The 21462-nt window shown below is 43.8% G+C and overlaps 9 protein-coding genes across 9 annotated transcripts; 6 read left to right on the forward strand and 3 right to left on the reverse strand.

The window, feature by feature from the left end:
• Positions 1–449: 449 nt before the first annotated feature.
• On the forward strand, positions 450–1987 carry BDB00DRAFT_784365 (enolase; the record flags this gene model as incomplete). Its single annotated transcript, XM_053120457.1, has 3 exons — positions 450–630; positions 755–1444; positions 1548–1987. 3 exons carry the CDS (start codon positions 450–452, stop codon positions 1985–1987), a joined length of 1311 nt encoding a protein of 436 aa, XP_052984105.1.
• A 94-nt stretch (positions 1988–2081) lies between these two features.
• BDB00DRAFT_802113 (ergosterol biosynthesis ERG4/ERG24) lies at positions 2082–4066 on the forward strand. Its single transcript, XM_053121927.1, has 6 exons — positions 2082–2344; positions 2436–2964; positions 3044–3250; positions 3328–3361; positions 3437–3652; positions 3721–4066. Exons 1-6 carry the CDS (start codon positions 2115–2117, stop codon positions 4002–4004), a joined length of 1500 nt encoding a protein of 499 aa, XP_052984106.1. The 5' UTR covers positions 2082–2114; the 3' UTR covers positions 4005–4066.
• On the reverse strand, positions 4067–7483 carry BDB00DRAFT_802119 (uncharacterized protein). Its single transcript, XM_053121928.1, has 6 exons — positions 6859–7483; positions 6581–6754; positions 6054–6477; positions 5423–5986; positions 4962–5346; positions 4067–4874 (listed from the first exon to the last, which is right to left on the reverse strand). Exons 1-6 carry the CDS (start codon positions 7166–7168, stop codon positions 4089–4091), a joined length of 2643 nt encoding a protein of 880 aa, XP_052984107.1. The 5' UTR covers positions 7169–7483; the 3' UTR covers positions 4067–4088.
• Positions 7484–10075: 2592 nt separating this feature from the next.
• On the forward strand, positions 10076–11289 carry BDB00DRAFT_542774 (uncharacterized protein). The gene is made up of 3 exons (XM_053117793.1): positions 10076–10144; positions 10310–10850; positions 10946–11289. The coding sequence occupies exons 2-3, from the start codon at positions 10311–10313 to the stop codon at positions 11201–11203; spliced, it is 798 nt and encodes a 265-aa protein (XP_052984108.1). The 5' UTR covers positions 10076–10144; position 10310; the 3' UTR covers positions 11204–11289.
• A 415-nt stretch (positions 11290–11704) lies between these two features.
• On the forward strand, positions 11705–11857 carry BDB00DRAFT_723993 (uncharacterized protein; the record flags this gene model as incomplete). Its single annotated transcript, XM_053118223.1, has 1 exon — positions 11705–11857. A coding segment is annotated over one exon (153 nt), but the record flags the coding sequence as incomplete, so codon positions are not given.
• Positions 11858–13337: 1480 nt separating this feature from the next.
• BDB00DRAFT_802129 (uncharacterized protein) lies at positions 13338–14036 on the reverse strand. Its single transcript, XM_053121929.1, has 2 exons — positions 13810–14036; positions 13338–13592 (listed from the first exon to the last, which is right to left on the reverse strand). Exons 1-2 carry the CDS (start codon positions 13907–13909, stop codon positions 13387–13389), a joined length of 306 nt encoding a protein of 101 aa, XP_052984110.1. The 5' UTR covers positions 13910–14036; the 3' UTR covers positions 13338–13386.
• Positions 14037–14771: 735 nt separating this feature from the next.
• BDB00DRAFT_755888 (FAD dependent oxidoreductase) lies at positions 14772–16043 on the forward strand (the record flags this gene model as incomplete). Its single annotated transcript, XM_053118865.1, has 2 exons — positions 14772–14977; positions 15086–16043. The coding sequence occupies 2 exons, from the start codon at positions 14772–14774 to the stop codon at positions 16041–16043; spliced, it is 1164 nt and encodes a 387-aa protein (XP_052984111.1).
• Positions 16044–17645: 1602 nt separating this feature from the next.
• BDB00DRAFT_802174 (protein serine/threonine kinase) lies at positions 17646–19716 on the reverse strand. Its single transcript, XM_053121930.1, has 13 exons — positions 19659–19716; positions 19565–19586; positions 19387–19478; positions 19234–19298; positions 19011–19128; positions 18868–18930; positions 18680–18787; positions 18502–18598; positions 18374–18440; positions 18230–18290; positions 18045–18125; positions 17917–17971; positions 17646–17833 (listed from the first exon to the last, which is right to left on the reverse strand). Exons 1-13 carry the CDS (start codon positions 19671–19673, stop codon positions 17757–17759), a joined length of 921 nt encoding a protein of 306 aa, XP_052984112.1. The 5' UTR covers positions 19674–19716; the 3' UTR covers positions 17646–17756.
• Positions 19717–21462, forward strand: BDB00DRAFT_950852 (uncharacterized protein). The gene is made up of 6 exons (XM_053129579.1): positions 19717–19979; positions 20080–20277; positions 20362–20524; positions 20610–20830; positions 20904–21032; positions 21100–21462. Exons 1-6 carry the CDS (start codon positions 19782–19784, stop codon positions 21382–21384), a joined length of 1194 nt encoding a protein of 397 aa, XP_052984113.1. The 5' UTR covers positions 19717–19781; the 3' UTR covers positions 21385–21462.

Consider the following 21462-nt stretch of genomic DNA (forward strand, 5'->3'; position numbering starts at 1 on the left):
CAGTGTACGCACGGACCATGGGGATCAAGTTGTACACGGTGCGGTAGAAAGACATGTCGCCTTTACCATGAGTATATCATCAGTGACTTTTATAACGCGATATGGAAGCAGTATATCGGTATCTTCAACGCTGCATATACTCGACCAGTGCCCCCTTCCCTCATCTACTTGCCTGAATTCAATGGATCCGGGTGTGGCCTACCGGGTTGGTTTCCAACCGCCTAAAACAGCCGACAAATACGCGGTGTTCTCCGCCAAATTGCGGGGGCAAGCGAGCAATTGACGTCAGAATCATCCGCGGAACCCCAAATCTGTTCCGTTATTCGGATCATGCGCTTTCATGTGGGGCTTGATCGAAATATTTCTCGGAAAAAGTCGCTTAGTATAAATAGGCAGTTGTCACGAACGCGTCTTTAGTCTTCTTACTCTCCTTGACATCCCAAATAATCATGTCTGTCTCTAAGGTTCACGCTCGCCAGATTTTCGATTCTCGTGGCAACCCCACCGTCGAAGTTGAAGTTACCACCGCCAAGGGTGTTTTCCGTGCCGGTGTCCCCTCCGGTGCCTCCACTGGTGTACATGAAGCTCTTGAGCTCCGTGACAAGATCAAGGAAGACTATGTCGGCAAGGGTAAGCTATTACTTGCAAATTCTCTGTGTGTGTATGGCGTGCTATATTCACGATTACCAGCTCACTAAAGCATAAAAAAACCGCGTATCGTGTATGACAAATAATCTTGACGAAAAAAAATCAGGTGTTTTGAAGGCCGTCGAGAACGTGAACACGATCATTTCCCCAGCACTTATCGAGTCTAAGCTCAACGTCGTCGACCAGAAGGCTGTTGACGAGTTCTTGCTCAAGCTCGATGGCACTGAGAACAAGTCCAAGTTGGGCGCCAACGCCATTTTGGGTGTTTCCCTTGCTGTTGCCAAGGCTGGTGCTGGTGAGAAGGGTGTCCCATTGTACGTCCACTTTGCCGATATCGCTGGCTCCAAGAAGCCTTTCGTGCTCCCCGTTCCTGCTTTCAACGTCATCAATGGTGGCTCGCACGCTGGTAACAAGCTCGCTATGCAGGAGTTCATGATCATGCCCACTGGCGCTAGCTCGTTCACTGAGGCCATGAAGATCGGCTCCGAAGTCTACCACACTCTCAAGAGCGTCATCAAAGACAAGTACGGTCAGGACGCCACCAACGTTGGTGATGAGGGTGGTTTTGCTCCTAACATCCAGGACAACCAGGAAGGTTTGGAGTTGTTGGTCACTGCTATTGAAAAGGCTGGCTACACTGGCAAGGTCAAGATTGCCATGGACTGTGCCTCGTCTGAATTCTTCGTTGACGGCTCGTATGACTTGGACTTCAAGAACCCCAACTCGAACGCTGCTGACTACCTCACTGGCAAGCAGCTTGCTGATTTGTACAAATCCTTTGCTGAGAAGTACCCCAGTAAGTAGTGTGTGCTTTTGATATATCGGCGGGCGTCGGGGGTTATAACGCGGGAGTAGTCGGCTAATAGTTGCTTTTTGCTATATGTACGCGTGATATATAGTTGTCTCCATTGAGGATGCTTTCGATCAGGATGACTGGGACAATTGGAGCCACTTGCTGGCTACCTCTAACTTCCAGCTTGTCGGTGATGACTTGACTGTCACTAACCCCAAGCGCATTGCCACTGCTATCGAGAAGAAGGCCTGCAACGCCCTCCTCCTCAAGGTTAACCAGATCGGTTCCGTCACCGAGTCGATCCAGGCTGCTTTGGACTCCCAGGCTGCTGGCTGGGGCGTTATGGTCTCCCATCGCTCTGGCGAGACCGAAGATACTACCATTGCTGACTTGGTGGTCGGTCTTCGCACTGGCCAGATCAAGACTGGTGCTCCCTGCCGCTCTGAGCGTTTGGCCAAGCTTAACCAGTTGCTCCGTATCGAAGAAGAGCTCGGTGACAACGCAATCTACGCTGGTGAAAACTTCCGCAAGGCTCACGAACTGTAAATACTTTAACTCTGTATACCATAGCGAAAGAACAAAAAAAGAATCCATATGAAGCATCCACTGTTTGTATAATCAACTCATCCATAACAAACCCCACAAATGTAAATTAAAACTCCACCAAATAATAATGCGAGCGCGCGCGAGCTTTACAAAAGAATTCTGTGTTTTTCTTCATCTCATCATGGGAAAGCAAAAGAAAGGATCTGCATCACAGAATGTACAGGCTTCGAAAACTGCTTCCCGGAGCCAGCCAAATGCCAACACAGGAAAGCCCAAGGGCTCGGACAGCGATTCGGTATCTGTGAAGCAGGAGCCCCTCGACTGGAAAAAGCTCAATCCCAAAACTGAGCATTACGAGTAAGAGAAGAAGCACTAGACACAAAAGTTTTACAAGTGCATTAGTAATGGTATCATTAAGAGGCATTGCGAATACTAAGTGACAGTTTAGATTTGGAGGACCCTTCGGCGCCTTTGCCATGATTACGCTACTGCCAGTACTGGTTCTCGCTTTTGCTTTTGGCTGCGACAGTACCGGCTATGACCCGCTCCACCGACTTTATGCATTCGCTTCCGATATAGTGCAAGGCAATTTCTCGTGGGAAATGCTGAGCTCCTTAGCTGCCAGCTGGAAGCCTTCGTCTTTACTATGGTTCCTAGGTTTTTTGGCCCAAATCATCACATACTCTATCGCAATGCCTGGCGAAACTGTCCAAGGAACCAAATTGCGCGACGGAACCCGTCTCACGTACAAGCTGAATGCTCTTTCGGCCGCACAAACCGGTTTTATGATCTCAATGCTCTCTCATAAGTCGCAAGGACTCTACGCTCCCTTGTGGGTCTACCATAACTTCCCGCATCTGGCAGTTGCTTCACTAATTGTGGCGTTTGCTGTATCCATTGGTGTTTATGTCGCCAGCTTTATCGGCAAACCTCGTCTCTTGGCATTGGGCGGTAACACAGGAAATCCCATTTATGATGTATGATTATCATGATCCTAAATTGTATGTCTTCCTCTTGTTGCTTATTACAAAATTTATATCTTATTTCTGTGGGTAGTTCATGATTGGACGCGAGCTAAACCCACGTATTGGTAATTTCGATCTCAAGTTTTTCACCGAACTGCGTCCTGGTCTTCTTGGATGGTTGGTGATAGATATCTGCATGGCATTCAAGCAGTATGCTACATTGAACAGGGTCACCAACAGTATGATCCTAGTAGTAGCATTCCAAGCTATCTACGTCCTGGATGCGCTTTATAACGAGGTAGGCGAAGTAGTTGCTTTTCTGTAGGATTGAATTGGAGTGTTATTGACGTCCTCATGATGGAACTTGCTTCTTAGGTTTCGATCCTTACTACGATGGATATCACCACAGGTAAAATTTTATGCTTTGATTGTTCATACAGAATTTTTGACAGATAACAGAAGGCTCATCGAATCTTATTTTTAGATGGTTTTGGATTTATGCTCGCCTTTGGTAACTTGTGCTGGGTACCCATGATGTACAGTCTTCAGGCCCGTTACCTTGCCGATTTCCCCGTAGATCTTCCTATCATCAGCGTTATTGCCATCGTGGGAATCGAAGTTTTGGGCCTTTACATTTTCCGTTCTGCTAATAGCGAAAAGGACAAATTCCGAACGAATCCAAACGATCCAAGTGTGAAAGGTAAGAGTCATACGAACTCTGTTCAAAGATAGAATCATGTAATAGTAACCCGCAGTACCTGATGTTAGACTTGAAGTATATTGAAACAAAAGCCGGCTCTCGTCTTATTACTTCTGGATGGTGGGGTAAGGCACGTCATATCAATTACTTGGGCGATTGGCTCATGTCAATAGCCTGGTGTCTGCCCTGCGGTTTCAACTCTGTCATTCCTTATTTCTACTGCATCTATTTTGCAATCTTGCTGATCCATCGCGAGCGTCGTGATGATGATAAGTGCAGAAAGAAGTATGGAGAGGACTGGGAAAAGTACTGTTCGACTGTAAAGTACAGAATCATCCCTGGCATCTATTAGTTGCCATAGTAGTGCCAATAGACGTACTTTAGTAAAATTAAATGTAATATTTATAATAAGAGAGTTCAAATATTTCAAATCGCTTTATTGAGTCCAATACTGTTGCTGACGACCCTGTTGCAATTGCTGGGCACTATCCATATGCTGGGGCACGGGGAACTGCTGGGAATGTTGTGTGTAAGCCATTTGTTGCTGTTGCTGGTGGCTGAAATAATTGGAAGGATTTGGCATTCCAGGCTGCTGGGAACCGCCCGGCTTATATTGGCCATTGCTTGGATCAGGCTTTCCCTGTGTCTGCTGGGCACCGGCCGCCTGTTGCACTGCTTGTTGTTGAGGCTGTTGTTGTGCAGTAGCGCCAGACAAGTTTCCACCGAGGAAACCAGGAATTTGTGGGCCTGAGCCATACGACGATGGCTTTTGATAGTCATGAAGTCCCATATTACCGCTACCAAATTGTTGATGCAAACCAGACATGTCATCGTAACCAGTCGGACCAGCGGCTCCAGAAAGCGATTGATTGTACAAGTGCTGTGCTTGCTGGGCATTGTACGGGGTATTGCTCGTTGATGCACTGCTTGGTTTGCTTGATCCCTGGTACATTTGATACATGCTTTTGTTCAAAAATGGCTGACCATATGTAGAGTGCTGATAAGCGCCGAACTGGTTTGGCATATAATAGTATTGATAGTATGGCATGTTTGGATACATTTGCTGTGCCTGTTGTGGAATAGCCTGCGTTTGCTGGGCATTTGGTTGCATACTAGATTGGTTGGCACTAGTTTCCTGATTGTACTTATCACGCATTTGATAAGCGTTGCCAGATGATACGGAAGGCGAATAATGGTCGAATGAATTGGGATCATAGTAGCCCTAGCGGTTCGTATAGCGTGCGCATACATCTCGCGGTGAGCAAATGTTCTATGAAAGCTAAACTTTAACACCGACACAATTACTCACCATGGCAGCGCGTTGTGCATCGGTACCATAGACGCCATAATCAGGTACAGATCCCATTGGATTCACACCGTAGCCAGGAACACCAGCAACTTGTTGATTCGGCATATATGAGTTGTATGCGGACGTAAGATGGTCCATACCAGTGACCTGCTGCTGTGATTGCTGCTGCTGCTGCTGTTGTTGTGCATGGATAGTCTCTTGCTGTTGTTGCTTCAAATAGGATGCCTGATCCGCGAATGCTTCAGAGGTTGCCAAGCCAGTAGTTTGGCCAACTGCAGCTGGTGCATTCGCAGTATAACGGTTCAAATAACTTTGCTGTGGCTCCACTGAAGTTGGCTTTTCGTCGGGAACTTGTACTTGATCCTGCTTATCATGCTCGTTCAATCTATCACAATTTTTTTTGACAAAATAGGTTGGCAATCCTACAACTCACCCAAAGTCGATATCTCATCGGCCTTTACCTAGAATTAACATCCACAGAAGAGCCTACAGTTGAATCTTCCAGGCTCAAAGTGCCGAATTTTACATCGACACCTGAAAGCGTGGCGCTATTCGGAAGAACCACTGGTTCATCCTGTCGCAATCGACGGCCTACAGACTGTCTCACTTTGCTATCTACAGTAACAGGCTGTGGAAGAGGTGATGGTGATGATGATGATGATGACGATGCGGTTTGCTCTTTGTCGTTTGCAGTTTCTGCTTCAGCCGTGGAATCCATAGGCTCTTCTGTTGTTGAATCCAGTGTTTCTGGAATTTGGGGTGGTGGTTGTTTCTGCTCATCTTTGGTGTTTTCCGCTATATCCTCCTTTAACAGTGCGGAACCAAATGAGGTTGGCTGATCTGGTTCAGTCCATGGATCGGTCGTCGTCGTCTTATCCGTAATTTTTGCTTCTGTGTCCCATCCATCGTTGTCTGTGGGCGCGCTCCAAGTATCTTCAGCTGGGGCATTCCAACTATCCTTGACTGCTTGTTCTTCAGATGCGGCGATGGCGGGTTTCGTTTCAGGTTCAGGCGCAGGTTTCGATCTACAATAGCAAGCTTTTAGTCACTACCGATACGTCAAAGTCGAATAGTCATTTTTATATCGCGTACTTTAATAGGCTTGCCCAAGTTTTAGGTGCTGAGGAGGTAGTGGTGGAGGAGTTTGCGGTAGGAATAGGAGGCTTTTGTTCGGTATGGAGAGAAGGAGTAGGGTTCGCTGGTTCTTCGTTATCATCCCAAGATGGTTTGGCTGCTGCTGCCCAGGTATCATCAGGAGAGCGAGTTGTTGTGGCGGGCCAGCCATCTGTTGCGTTCGTCGAAGTTGTGTTCAATGAATCATTCAAAGTTGTAGGCTCGTCTAATGCGTCTGGAGGCTTGGGGGCAGAAGCAATGGAGGCCCAGGAACCACCTGCTGCGCGCTCAGAAGATTGTGCTGGTTTCATTTGCTTTCCCCATGAAGCAGCTTGTATTTGTGAAGGTTGCTGTGATGTTGCGGTAGGCTTTCCACGAGCACTGCGAGTTGACGTCGAGCCGCCTATGTTTTTTTCGTCATTATCGATTCATCAGAACCGCAACCGTTAGTATTCATTTCGTGTCTCAGCTGGTACGTAATAACAGTATTCATCGTTTCTTTTTACCTCGAGATCCTCGACCTCGTTCATTATTATTTCGTGGTATTTGCGTGCGTTCCGTACGTGGTGAATACGCAGTGGTCGATAACGTCGCGGGTTGTACTGCTGCTGCCTTTGCCTTTTGAGCTGCTTCTTTCTTTGATTTTTTGCTTTTCACTTCGCCCCACTGAACGGCGTGTCCTAGAAATAAAAGGAATAGCAACAAGAGAAAAGGTTATTGACTGTAAACCTCTATGCTTCCTCTTCTAAGAGCAAACAAGTATTCCTGATTTCGAGTCTCTTACCCGCGCTAATCCGTTCGATTGTCAGTTCCAGATCCCCATCGGCATCTTGTAGGGCAAATAATAAATCTTCATCCGACCAATCCTCGAATAACTCTTTAAGAGTAGATAGCTTCGAGGCATATTTAGATTTGAGTTTTTTCACATTATTCTGTCCATTGCCGGTTGGAAGGGAGCCTTTAGTCCCTGCCGAATTCGGTTGTGTTAAGCGTGTTTCGTATGAAGTCATTAGGATTGTTGGCCTCGATCTGACAAAGAAAATGAAAGATAAAAAGAAAACGATGAAGCGGTTATGTGAATACGTATATAACATGCATAGTGTTGCGAGAGATTGATTCAAGAAAAGCCTATCGAGAGTATAGAGTAATAAAAGTTACATTGTGTGTCGTATGGATGGATGGTGTTGTTGTATCTCTCTTTTTTAACTCTCCTGGAAGAAAAAGAAACGAGAAGGTCAGGTCGGTCTCGAAGTGGCACCTTAATCACGGAGAAGTAAGTGACTTGTGTATTGAAGAAGAACGCATGATCGTCGCTGGGTGACACTTGACTTCAGGTTTTTTTTATCCTAGCAACAATCATTTTATATCCACTAGCTCTTAGTTCTGTTACGATGTGATTTGAACTTCTATCATCACCTATCGCTTACAGCCAAGCTGTTTATTTTGTTGTGGGTCAATGCGCACGGTAGTTCTTAAGTTTGCATAAACGCGTACTCTTCGGAGATCCAGGCGATCGCTTTCTAGCAGACGTGGTGCCATCTACGAGACATAAAACATACCTCTACACTCATACTAGACAGTAGTAGGTAAAGCATATATAAAACGAGAAGTATCTATCGCACTGCGGCAAATGCCACTCGATCCCTTGTGATTTCCTTGACATAAATCTGGCCATTATTTACCACTACTTATCTTATACAAAAGAGTTTACAAAGAATGCATTAATATATAACGCATTCAAATTCAAATTCATATATTTCGTATGCACATCTCTAATAAAATTAGAGCCTATACCTCACGACAACGCATGCGGGTAAGCTTTTTGCGAAAGAAGGGGAGCATAATAGCAACAAAGTTGAGGTGACACGAAAACCGGATCTACCTCCGAAAAGATGGCAAGTACGGATCCACAGGTCATCATCGAACAAAAAGAAGGTCCCAAAGCGCGTCTCCGGTTGCGCAGTTCTCAGGGCCCACATGCTGATACAGAGATTCTTTTTTAAAAGCCTATGTTCGTTTTCTTGGCTCTATTAATCAACCCGGCTGTTCGTTTGTAAAAAATAGAGTAACGAGCTCCTTCTGTGTCATGCTATACTACTCCTGTTACACATCGTGAAAGCGTATATCTTGCACATCTTCTTTGTCAGTTCCATACACAGAAGCGTCATACTATATGAATTGTTTTGTTGTTTTATAGCATATTGAAAGTATCCAAGTGCACTGACCACTAGCATTATCATTATTCTCCTTTAGAGACCCGGGCTCGTCCCATATCATTACAGCCACCAGTGCTACTTCATAACTAAGTTACTGCGTATGTATATGTCTGATGTCATCGAATTTTGCGTAAATAAAAACCTGTTCTCCGCGATACGGACGCTCTATGCTGTATTAGGCGACTCCTGGAGATGACCCGTGTTCCAATGGTGAAACGATTGAAGATGGGGGTGGCGCTAATCACATTACTATACAGAGCTAATACAGAACAAACACATCCTCTCGCTCAAACATGCACAGTTGTCTTTCATGCAGCTTTTACTATTGCCATTATCAGTGGCACAGTATAAAATCTGCCGCACCGAAATATGTATACTGAAATAAAGTGTGTCAGCAAAAAAAAAGGTCTGGGTCCTCCTCTTGCAGGATAATCAACGAATCTAGCCAACCATACCTTTCTTTTATGCTGCGCGACAATGACTTGTGAGTGTTTTGAGAAAAAAAGAAGGTTTCAATCGCGAACCTGAATAGAACCATCCGTTGTCACGCGCGGTTGTCCATTTCCATTTCCTTTACGCGTTTTAAGGAAGGTACTATAACTTATACGTGCATACGCTGCAGTGATCCATTGAAGGTGTTGTTATTAGATATGCATAAAGCGCTCGTAGAATCATATGTTATTTGATGAGGGATAAAACGTCTGAAAGCGATGTAAATAGCTGTAAATTCTCGGATTGCCCTATTGAAGAATATATTCGGGCTCACGGGCTTAGCCCGTAATATCGCTACAGACAAAAGCTCTTATGTTTGCGACTTGAGGAAGGGAAGCAATAAACCTTGTTAACAATGCAGATCATTACATCGCATAATATAACTTCTGGGCGCGACATAATATCACAATGACACATCATGGGTAAGGAACATTTGGTGTGTATTCCCAACTCCTGGGTGCTAGCTAGAAAAGGTACATCTCCGAAACAACGCCGAATAAAAGCTGTGCGTAGCAGAAGCTACAAGTAAATCCAGAGGACCATTTACAATAGGTAGTGCATGAATATGCTACTATAAATCTATTTTGTATCCGTATGAATCTCCATGACAAGATATGACACATGGTCAGTTTTAAAATAAAAGCATCCATAGGTTACCGAGCTCGTTGTTATCTAATGACCAAAACGTTGAGCGAAAACTTACAAACTAACACGAACAAGGTTGATGTTCTGCGTGGAACAGCTTGAGGCGGCGCACTACCCCCATCCCCGAAGTCCCAAGACTTCATTCGTCGCAGCCCGTTCTGTCCCTCTTCGCCGACCAAGGAAAAGGTTGCCTTGGCATTTCAAACGGAAATGCTTTCACCCAACAAAACCTAGTATCGCTGAAAGGGGCTGACGTATGGGATAAGTAAAAAAATCTCTGTTGCTTTTTGTCTTCTTGTGCTACATGCCAGAAATCGTGGGAAGGGCCCTTTTGCTTTTTCTACCTTTTAAAAGAAAGTTGTAATCTGCACCTACCGAAGTCAGTAATTGCTGCTAACCTGCTCGTGCTTAGAAAGGCAACGGAAGTTTGGTTTTTTAAAAAGGAAGTTTGCGTCCTTGCTCTCATACTCCTTGAGAACTGTGTTGTTTGTTTATTCAGTTGAGACCTGTGGTGTAACAATGGAAGACCCCACTCAGGTGGGATTATGTTTGCAATCAAAGCAAAACATCAGTGCACGCACCGACAGTTGGATCCAATATAAAAGGCGCAGGAAAAACATGAGTTTTCTTATAATTCTTCCACCTCCCATTATCACCATTTACCTTTTGCACATTATATCCACTGCATACTGCGGAAAGAGAACATTCTGAGATAAAGTGGGTCATCGTTTCTTCGTTATTACTCTGTAAACGCTATGAGCAGACATTCAACGACTATCATGGGGAGTTATTTGGTGCTGTTGTTATTACTGTGCGCCATTTCTGCTCATGCATATCATTACAGGCACTTTGTTAATTAAAAGCTCGCACCATGCACTTTAGAATGGCCACTTTACCAGAATATGATGCGTTGTCACCAGGTTTGACATCTACGTCGCAACCTCCCGCTGGCTCTTTTGAGCTGCAAGAAGACGATTGCTTTATTTCGCGTTGGCTGACAGAGAACAGCAGCGGTGTTACAATCAACAGCATCTGCCACCAGCAGCCTCCCGAGACGCCAACTACAACGTTCAGCTCTGATGAAGCGGCACCCAGTATGACTCCCTCTAGTTCTATAACAACAGTCGCTACAACAAGTTCATTCCCAACTTTTTCTCCTTCAGCTATGGAGAGCTTCTCGGCGCAAACATTTGCGTATCCGGTTAACTGCTCGAGCTATCCAAATGCACCTTTGTGCGACAGTGTCGTCAACCGCAGCAGCAACAATGAAACCACAACAGCCGAAGCACCAGAATCATTGACGACAATAGCAGATACCGCAGCAACTTACACATCATTCCATCCAATTTTATCACCATTTTCTCAAAGCCAAAGTAAATTTCAAGGCGACAACACGGTCCTATATCAAAAAGAATATTCAAATGTAAGATTCTGTTTCCCACCATACAGAAGCAGTGTATGTCGCCGTGTTGTTCCTCGATTATACTTACATTTGTTGGTCACAATTTCTTTTATCAGACCCCCTATGCTACCGCTCCATCACATCAGTATCAAGACTACTGTATACAGCCGTCCCTAGACTCGCAAATAGTCCACACCACTGCTACATCATCACAAATATACACGAGTTTTTCGGAAGAGCAGCGTCATCCCCAATTGTCATCGCTATCGCCATGTACACCCACCGAAGAATACTTTTGGTGGAATCATCAAGGTGTTATTGACGAGGTAATGAATTCACATACCCTAAGATCAGCAACTATGGTACTATCATGACAGGCACTTCAGCCGTGCCATTTTAATGGCGCTCGATTCTCATTGCTTCTTTAGAACACAGGTCAATTTCCTGCTCTCAACGGGACCGGCACCTGGCAATCTGACGGTAATATCATCAACAGCAGCAATGTCAGCAGCGAGAATGATGGCCCAACTTCTGCCAGTAGTATTATGAGTACGAACAGAGCAGTACTGCATGACACGCTTTCACCGCAAAGATTGAGTGGCGAAGCGAGTGCACTAATGCCGGAAATTGATACCGATTTACCATTTGACGCCTCAGCAGCAGTAGCATCGGATTCGTACTACCCTTTTGAATACGTAAGTGGCGATAATAAACAGACGAAAAGAAGAAAGCGTTCCACCAACCGAAGTCGTCGCGCACACCATCATCCGTATGGCGACACTACTACTGTGACGACTACCACAGCCATAACTGATCTACGCCCGCTGCAAAAAATTAACCACGGACGAGTAAAAAGCAAGAAAAGGGAACGCGCAAAGTGTGGCCAATGTCCAAAAACGTTCTCCAGGCAACGGGATGTGGCGCGCCACATATCAACAAAACACCAGAAAAAACAGTTTCATACCTGTAAGAAATGCGGTACGAGGTTTCCACGTAAAGACACGTTATTTCGACACAAACGCAACGTTTCTTGTAATAATGAAGATGGAACGGCAGATTCAATGACCAGTAGTAGTTGCTGAAGCAGCTATTAAATTTATTTATATGTTACTCATGATATTCCTTCCTTTTTTAAGTTCCTGTATGCTTTCCCCAAACTATATGTGTGTGTGTATGTACCTCATGTCTGTATGCTATCAAGTAAGAAAACCAATAAAATCTGTAGCACTTTTTTGGCTGTGGCCTCCAAATGCTTATACAAAGTTTGTTGATTACACAGCGACGAGCAATATTGATTCGGCGGAAATCGGACATGCAGCCACTAGAGACGTTTCGCGTAGCGTACTCTATTTACACACATGACCTTACAAAATAATCCGTCACGTTAGAAAGTCTCGGCCCAAGGCGTGCCAAATAGGATCCCACTGAGAATAGAAAGACTTTCGCTTTACCAATAGAATCGCTTCATTTAATTATACTAACCTTCCAGATCATGAAGAAGTTGTCAATCTGTCAGATTAAAAGCAAAGCTGCTTTTGTTTTGTTTGTATCCTCTCGCTCGCTCTCAACTTCTTTTTTCTGTTCGACAGCTCCTTCGTCTTCAACGTTGCTACGCCTGAATCATCCTAAAACATGAACATCATATGTTTTTTTGGTAGTATACCACTCCTGCCGCCACCACCGCTTCGCAGCCATTGCCTTCCAGAGGCACACAGGATGCTGTTTCTTTTGCTCCTATCCATACCTCCTCATTGCTGACTCGGTCTGTATCTGTGGATGACGCCTCGACAAGAAGGCGGATTGTGCCCAGCAAAACGCTGGATATGCACATGCTGCAGGCCATCGAGGCGCAGCAGCCTTACTACCAGCAACTACGCGGCAGCATCACTGCTACTAAGGGCACTGTGGCTCAACAGCCGTTCATCGACGCCGGCAAGCTGGTAGCGAGTATCTCAGTTCGCTACTGCCGCGAGCGCTTTGCCGAGATGATGCAAGACGAAGAGCATCTGCAAGAAGCTATGTTTGCAGCAACCGGCCTTGGAGGGTCAGAGCCGTCCGAGCTGGACCTGTTACGCGCGGACGTCTTTTTCCACGTTGGTTCTTTTTGGATGATAAACAAAGATAATGTCTTACCAGAATATTACGCCGGCACATTGCTCGATTACACTTCATTTGCTTGTTGTTACAAAGTACCAAGACTTCCGCGCCGCCAGCAAAAGGAACGGGACCATGTCGCCGAGGGGCGACAGGAGGGGGAGAACGTCCTGAGAGAGATGGTTGCTCTCGCTCTTGGCTGACACCAGCGTCGCAAACAGCAGCAGCAACTACTAGACAACAAAGACGAAGACGAAGCGAATGTCGCTGCCCGTTTGCGTAGTGCTCACGTCGCCGGGTCGTCGACGACCGTAGCGATCGCTTGACGGCGGTCATGGAGGTCACGAGTCGCTCTCAACAGCGTGCCCAGCAACAGCACCAATAAATGATAGAATTACTAGTTTTTCCGCCCTCCGTCAGTCGCAGCAAGAGTCGGCTGTACTCAACGAGACGACCACGTCCATTAACAGCCTTGTCGCTGCGCTCTCTCCTTTTCGGCAACAACAGCAGCATCAATATAGTAGGTTCTTTTCGTTGCAGTAAACTTCACGCGTACCTGGAAATAGTGGATCATTTTGGATTGTTTTGATCTCAACAGATCTGAATACTTAAGTGTATATTTAAAAGTCGGGACAAACGATATGCATGGAGATGAATAATCAAAAAAAGGTAAGGAACGGAAGAAGAGAAAAAGAGATACTAGAAACAAGGTTGATTGCTACTTTAGTCGCCACTTGTTATGTTTCTGTATTGCTCGTTGGGCAAACGTAAGTTTTCTTCAAGCAAAAGAGATTTCACACCAAAGAACTTTGATGTTTTGACTCCCCTCCTTCATGCAATGCTTTAGTTTTTTAAGATGTGGCAAGCTTGTAATGCTTACCAACAGACAGTTGCATTGAGCGCTGCAACCTCTTTTGATCCAACCCGCTCCACAGATTCGTCACGCGTCCGAATTCCCCTTCGACAGAAACACGGACCTTTGACATGTCAGCATTCTCATTCTTTTATGCTTCGGTCATTGCTGCACCTATACATAATACCAGTAAGAGTCGATATAAACTTGGTTATTGTATCGAGTTTGAATATTTATACCAACTAAGCGTCATTAAACAGAATGAAATCACCATACTTCTCGAAAAGAATGTCGATGATAGCATTCAAACTGAGACTCATATGCGTTTTAATGCTACTAATAACGAGAAGCTTCTTCACGTCACCATGTCGCCGCACGGTATCACCCAATAGCGCAGAAAAATACAGGATGCTTTTTCTGTATTCATCCTGAATCCATGAGCCACGAAATTCCCGGTGGGGAGCTCCTCCATCGCAGTTCTCAAGTGCTTGAATTAATATGAAGCGTAAAATATGTGGCTTTTTTACATTTAAGGTAGGAACACATATTCTCCCAGAATTGATATATATGTTATTGTTAGTACATCAGGATAAATGCAAATTTGCTCATAATAGTGCTCTCTGTCTTCAGATAGACTGTCGAGGTCAAACGAGTGATTCGAGCGTGTACGCGTAACATGTTTCGTTTGTTCATATTAACAATTCTCCGCGCACGTTTGGCTTGTAGACGTGATCAAGCAAGGGCAAACAGCAGAAGAGGAGAAGGAGGACGCATCCGATAATGAGCCTTGTATAGTTAAATAAATTCAGCAGAACATGCTGGTTATTGAAGTATGGCTTTATTGAAGTTGCCAAAGCTCACGGTTAAACTATGTTCCTATGTCTCCAAAAACAGCATACAACGAAGGCACCCGAAACGTCTAATACAAGTTCCGGAGATATGTCCCAGCGACGCTTATATTATGCTTCTGATGACAACACTGCCCTGTACAAACAATGTCTTTACTTCGTTCCATTAAAGCCAGTGTGCCTCAATTCCAACGCGCCTTTTCAACTATCAAAATACCCGACATGGAGGTGGACAATCTTGTGATTGGTGCCGGCGTAATCGGTTTGGCCATTGGCGAAAAGTTGACCCGCGAACGACCTTCAGAGACCACCATTGTCGTTGACAAAAACAAGCGATGTGGCGAGGAAACCAGGTATGGCGGGAAATAGTGTTCCTGGTATATGCGTGCAAATATTGAAAGGAGCGTTTGTTAACACGAGCTATATCTGGTTTTCATTTGTTCACATTCACGGGGATATAGCTCCCGCAACAGTGAAGTGATCCATGCAGGCATATATTATCCCAAAGATAGTTTGAAGACTCAGCTTTGCATCCAAGGCAAAAATCTTATGTACAGTCTTCTCTCGCACACAAACATTCCATACAACAAGATTGGCAAGCTTGTCGTCGCTCAAACCGGAGAACAGCAAAGCTATCTTCAAGAATTGCATGACAAATCAAACGAACTCGGTGTCGAAACGCGCATGTTGACTGGCGATGAGACAGCTGCCATGGAACCTGAAGTCAAAGCATGTGCTTCATTGCTATCACCAACAACCGGCATCATCGACTCTCACTTATTTATGGATTATTTGGAGCAACAAATTGTTCAGAATGGGGGCGATTTGGGTCTGTATACCTCGGCGATGGCGATCCAACCTTGTACCGAGGGTGGTGATGGTTATATTGTCGACCTCGCCACGCCACCAGGTTCAGCAGAGGTGACTACCGTATTAGCTAAGCGTGTTTTCAATGCCGCCGGCTTGCATGCGGACAAAGTATCGAACTTGTTGCTGGGCGATAAATACAAGCTTCACTACGGTCGAGGATTCTACTATGCATACAACGGACCTGTCAAAGTCAACCATCTTATCTACCCTTGTCCGGCTAAGAATCTCGCAGGCCTTGGCACACATTTGACTGTGGATATGGCGGGGAAGATCAAGTTTGGTCCCGATATCCATTATATTGACGACCCGTACGATTACAATGTACCAGACGACTCTAACGATCGGCAGCGCTTCGCGGAAGCGGTTCGAAGTTTCATGCCGCATATTGATCCTAACAAATTACATCCTGATTATGCTGGCATAAGGTACTGGAAAGAAAAACAGTTTTCTTGCTCCTCGTTGGTTATGAGTCGCAAATTTATCTCACAATGCTACATCTTCTTAGACCGAAGCTTGCAGGACCTGGTGAGCCATTTAGAGACTTTCTGATCCAAGAAGAAAAGCAAGATGGATACGCCAACTTCTTTTCGCTGATCGGTATCGAAAGTCCTGGCTTGACGTCCAGTATGGCAATCGCAGAATACGTACATAATCTCATAGAGAAGTAACCTATGTTGCAAAATATGTATTATAGAATCTTAAGTATTATTAGAGGGATGATGAAGGTCGCACGAAGAATATCGTTGTTTTTGTTTCTACGTCTTGTATTATTGTTGCATACTATTCCATCCATTTATCTCCAGAATCGAAAAACGTAATAGCCTTTTTAAAATAAAACATTCATCGTGTCCCATCATATCCTTGTTCGCCTGCTGTGTATGTCATATGTAAAGCTGCTGCGCAACGAATGAGAATAGTAAGCAAGCAAGAAGATTGTCACAAAGCCATAAGTCGTCTTAATCAAAGACGCTTCTTCTTTGCAGTAACAGCTCTTGCACCAACTACATCATAGTGTCATTCGTTACTGGCGACGTGCCATTTCTTTTATTCTGCATCTTCTTATTCAAGCGTGCGCTTTGTGGCTTGACCATTTTGATAAACAAATCTGTTGGTTGCTTTTATTATGCATAGTGCTGTTATTTGACTATAATTGTTCATATTTCTACGAGCCTTTGTCGTCTGCGCGCCTTCGGCACTGAGGTTTCCGGTCACTAGCATTTAGAAGAAGGTTGAGCTGTGCCAACTCAGTGATTTTGTTGACCCCATAATATGTAAGATCCATATGAATGCTGTGCGTTTAGTGCTTATGAAAAGGCGGTGGCTAACAATGATGTATGGTATATATGATCCAGTACGTCAGTGACAACACACCTTCTAGTAAGATGTCAGCTGTAGAGAACTCTTTAGCTGGTTCTTCATTGATCGCTTGACGGAGCATCAATATGAGCTCATGTCTAAGCTTTGATAAATCGGTGTATATTGTAAGGTATTGAATGCCGGCTCTTTAGTCTCGGCCCTGATATAATCTACGTCTTGCGTAATAGCCATCATGTTCGGCTTGCTGGACATCTAGTAATTGAAAAGATGGTAGCTGTACTCACTTTTCATGACCCATCTTTCTTGTTTGATCCAATAAGAAACTGTCTATATTTGGATGATGGTATATATAGTATGCCATCATTCATGAGATATGATGGTGCAACATAATAGAGAAAGTCGGCTTGTCTCACGGATGATGGATGACCAGCCCCGTGTGCGGCATTTCGTGTGTCTCGAATAGTAAGCGAGTACCCATTGCCCATGCACCAGAGCCAATGTATTGACTAGTATAATACCTTGTCGACGTTGCCACTTCACTGAACATGTATTCCTCTCAACTTGGATGTAAAATGTTGTTGATACAAGTGTAGTCGATATGACCAGAAAATTAAGGTTTGACAGTTATTTGCCGGAGTATAACTTAGTAGTCCGAAGCCTCATGCCGCACAATGATCCCGACAAATTCCAGTATTTGCCGACTTGATAGACGTTTGGAATGAAGGGAAAACTAAGTGGATGTACATAGTGCTTTTTTTTGGCTGACATCAGTATTGAAGGTATTTCCATAAATCCAACCTAGCAATTGGATGCACACAATTCCACAAAAGTTAATTACAGTACTGGATTTTTTTTATTTATGAATGTAATTATAATATGTATGGTTGTATAGAAGGGTGATGCTGGAAGTTGAGTCATATAATCGGTGTTGTGCTGTCAGTTACTTCATTTTGTATCGTTTGCAACTCTGAGGCTGTTCTCGATGTTTTGCTCTTTTTTCCGAAGATCGTCAAAGTACGGATCTAAAAAAGAGAACATCAACAAAGCACATTAAATAAACTTCTCTTATGATCCATATGTTGCATGTAAGTGACAGTAGACATACGATTTAGGGCATCGTTGGCAGTTATGCGTCTGTCGGGCGGGTATTGAAGGAGTTGCTAAGAGTAAGGCAACAAACAAAAAGATCATCATGTTAATGGTAAAACTCCAACGCATTTGTTGACCACTTACTTTTAATAAGTCGATGCCTAAGGAATCCAATTTCGGGAGAAGTGTTTCTAAAGGTATCCGGGCAAACATCTCGAAGTCACGCTAGTAGAAATAAAAACGTGAGGAAAGGAAAAGAGAGATAGCAGAGTGTTATATATACAGTTGTTTTGGCAAAGGAAGTAGTAAAGAAAGATAAAGAGCTTTACCTTATATTCGGGTAATTGAGATACGCCAGGCCATGTCTCTTCGGTGGGGGTCCCTAACACTGTGCAAATGGAATCAAGGAAAAATACAAACAATCCACAGGTTATATGAACCACAAAATATGTTAAATATTATAAAAAGGATATTTGAAAATGCGCTGCAGTTGATCTGGAATAGAGCTGCCTGGGAATAGGGGTCGTCCGGACGCCATTTCTGTTAAACACGAGTTAAATATTTCAGAAATGTCTTTTTTTAGTGAGCCACTATAAGTTACCTGCGAAGATACATCCAGCAGACCATAAATCGATAGACGTGGAGTATTGTCGGGAGCCCATTAATACATCTGGTGCACGGTACCATAACGTGACAACCTAAAAAGGGGGTACTCGTTAGCATTCAACATCAATGTATTCTAAGAATCTTTCTCGATACTCCATGTTAGCAAAACCAACCTCATGCGAATAACTACGGACAGGTATACCGAATGCTCGAGCGAGACCAAAATCACCAAGCTTGAGCTCCCCTTTTTTGTTGATGAGTAAATTCTGCGGTTTTAAATCCTATTCATACAAAACCATTTGCAGCGTGAGTCGCACATCGTCTATTCATGGGCCATCCACAAAGAAAGAAGCAACCATACTCTGTGGAGCACTTTGTGTTCATGGCAGAATGCGATTCCTTTCAGCAGCTGGTACATCAATTGCTGCAATAGGATCAATCGTATTAGTAATAATGTCCCCTTCTTTTCTTAGATACCCACCCAACTCGAAAAGAGGAAGTTACTTTAATAGTTATAATATCAATGTCGCCACCGTAGGAATCCAGAAACTTCTTTAAATCAGAGTCCAAATACTCGAACACCAACGTCAACTTCTTTTCAGTATGTAAAACATCGTAAAGCCTAATATTATGCAAAGTACAATAAATGTTATAACCCTTCATTCTAACCTCTTTGTGCAATTCAGCTTCATCACAAGATAAGTTTGATATTTTTACTGATAATAACCTGACAATGTTGACATGTTTTAATTCCTTTAGTAACGATATTTCTCGGATCGCAGTACATGGAACCTAGACATACGTATAGAATAGATGTAGTCAGCCAACAACAGCCAGATGAAACGGAAGGGGATGACTTTCACAACGGATAGCAACATACTCCTTCTTCTTCATTATCCAGTCGAATACGTTTTAAGGCTACAACTTCGTTTGTGTCTCGATTTTGTGCTTTATAAACGATACCGTACGTGCCTAAAGGAATTAAATAGTCGTGTGCGTTGTTTCTTTTCTGTTAGAAGTGGAAACAATAACAACAACAATACTAAATTGATACTCACCTTCACCTAGCTTTTCTATTTTCTATATAATTATAAGAGAATAGGTCAATACCTTATTCGAGCAATGGCATCTATAGCTTTACTGATTCTTTACCTGATATTTATCCATGGGTTGGTAGTGTGTTACAGCAGTAGTAAAAGAAGAGAGGAATAGGCCACCCTGAGTTCAAATTAGCTTTTTTTTGTTTTTTAGCTTTTTGCTTGCACAGCGCCATCAATGATTGCGCTTAAAGTTACGAGCAATCAGCTAGAATCGAATTTGAAAAACTCGAAGAAACAATATAAAAACGAAATCAATAGAACCAGCTTGACAACTGTGCCAGAAAAGATCTACAAATGCACGCTCGACGGCTGTGAAAAAAGCTACCGAAAGCCTAGCAAACTGAAGGAGCATGAGCGTACCCATACTGGCGAGGTATATGTTGTACTATGTATAAAGTTTGCCACCTTTTGGTACTCTTTTGGTACTCTTAGGTTATCCTGCTGTATAAATTTAACTCTCGCACGCATTGTAGCGACCATTTGCTTGTGTGTTCCCCGGTTGTGGCAAATCGTATATGCGTTCAACCCACTTAGCAGCACACGCACGACGACATGATCCCGACGCATCGACTGCCTTCAAGTGCTCATTTGCAGGTTGCAGTAAAGGTTTTGCTACGCAACAACATTTACAACGACATGAAGCTTTGCATACAGCACCAACACCACACAAGGTTAGACTTTGGAAATGTTTTATGCGTGAGAAGGAGTAGAGGTAGATCAACGCCAGACTCATTTAAATGACAAATATGACATAGTGCGATTGGCCTGGATGTGGTAATTCGTTCGCCAAACGATACCAGTTACGCAATCACATGTGTTTTCATACTGGTAAAAAACCGTTTCCATGCACAATGGAAGGCTGTGGTAAAAGCTTTGATACCGCATGCAAATTAAAAAAGCACGAAATAACGCACTCAGGTACATTGAATATCATGTAATCTCTTTGTCGGCTATGCATATGCGTATATGAAAGAAACGAATGGCTGTTAAATATCTTGTTTAGATGATTCGCGCTATGTATGCGGATTTGCTGAATGCACTGCAAGATTTTCCAGGTGGACAGAGCTACGCCATCATGTTGCACACGATCATCCCGTCAATTGTGAAGTTTGCGGCAAATCGTTTGCAAAGCAAGTTCAATTAAGGCGACATTTCAAATGCAAGCACGTTGATCATGATCCTATTTCTTGTTATTGGGAAGAATGCTCAAAACCCTTTTTTTCGGTAAGATAAACGAATTTTAAAATTCTTCTTTCTTCGTTGAATAACCCTTTGCTGAATGCTTGTCGTTTTATAGAAAAAGGCTTTGAAAATGCATATCGAGCTGGTTCATGAGCGTCCCAATCGATACAAATGTACATTTGAGGGCTGTGACAAAGGATTCCCATACAGGTCGTTGTTGGAACGACATGAACAATCACATTCGGTTAGTGAGATCAATTAATTGAAGACACAGCTGGATCCAAATATTCTGATAGATCATACCCTTTTAGAGACCACGAGCATCCCAAAAACGACAGCGAGGGCTTGGGCGGAGTATCGCAGATATGATCACTGGTTATGATTATGCCGAGAAAAACTCGAGGCGGCGATGGGCATGTCCTTTCAAAAACTGTAACCACAAGTTTACTCGCGAATACGACTTGGAGCGTCATCTGCAAAGCAAAATGCACGAAGATGATCTTGAATATCTACTCAACAACGAGCGCTTCTCAAAGAAACAGCGTTTGGAGTCATCGTCACCAACAAAACCAGACACAAGTCAACCGACACTCTAATTACCTACAGCCATATTTTACATACACACACATACACGCCAAACATTTTACATACATCACAATATCACCATTCTGTAC

Source organism: Zychaea mexicana (genome assembly GCF_025766255.1).
Source record: "Zychaea mexicana strain RSA 1403 chromosome Unknown BDB00scaffold_7, whole genome shotgun sequence".
NCBI lineage: Eukaryota > Fungi > Mucoromycota > Mucoromycetes > Mucorales > Lichtheimiaceae > Zychaea > Zychaea mexicana.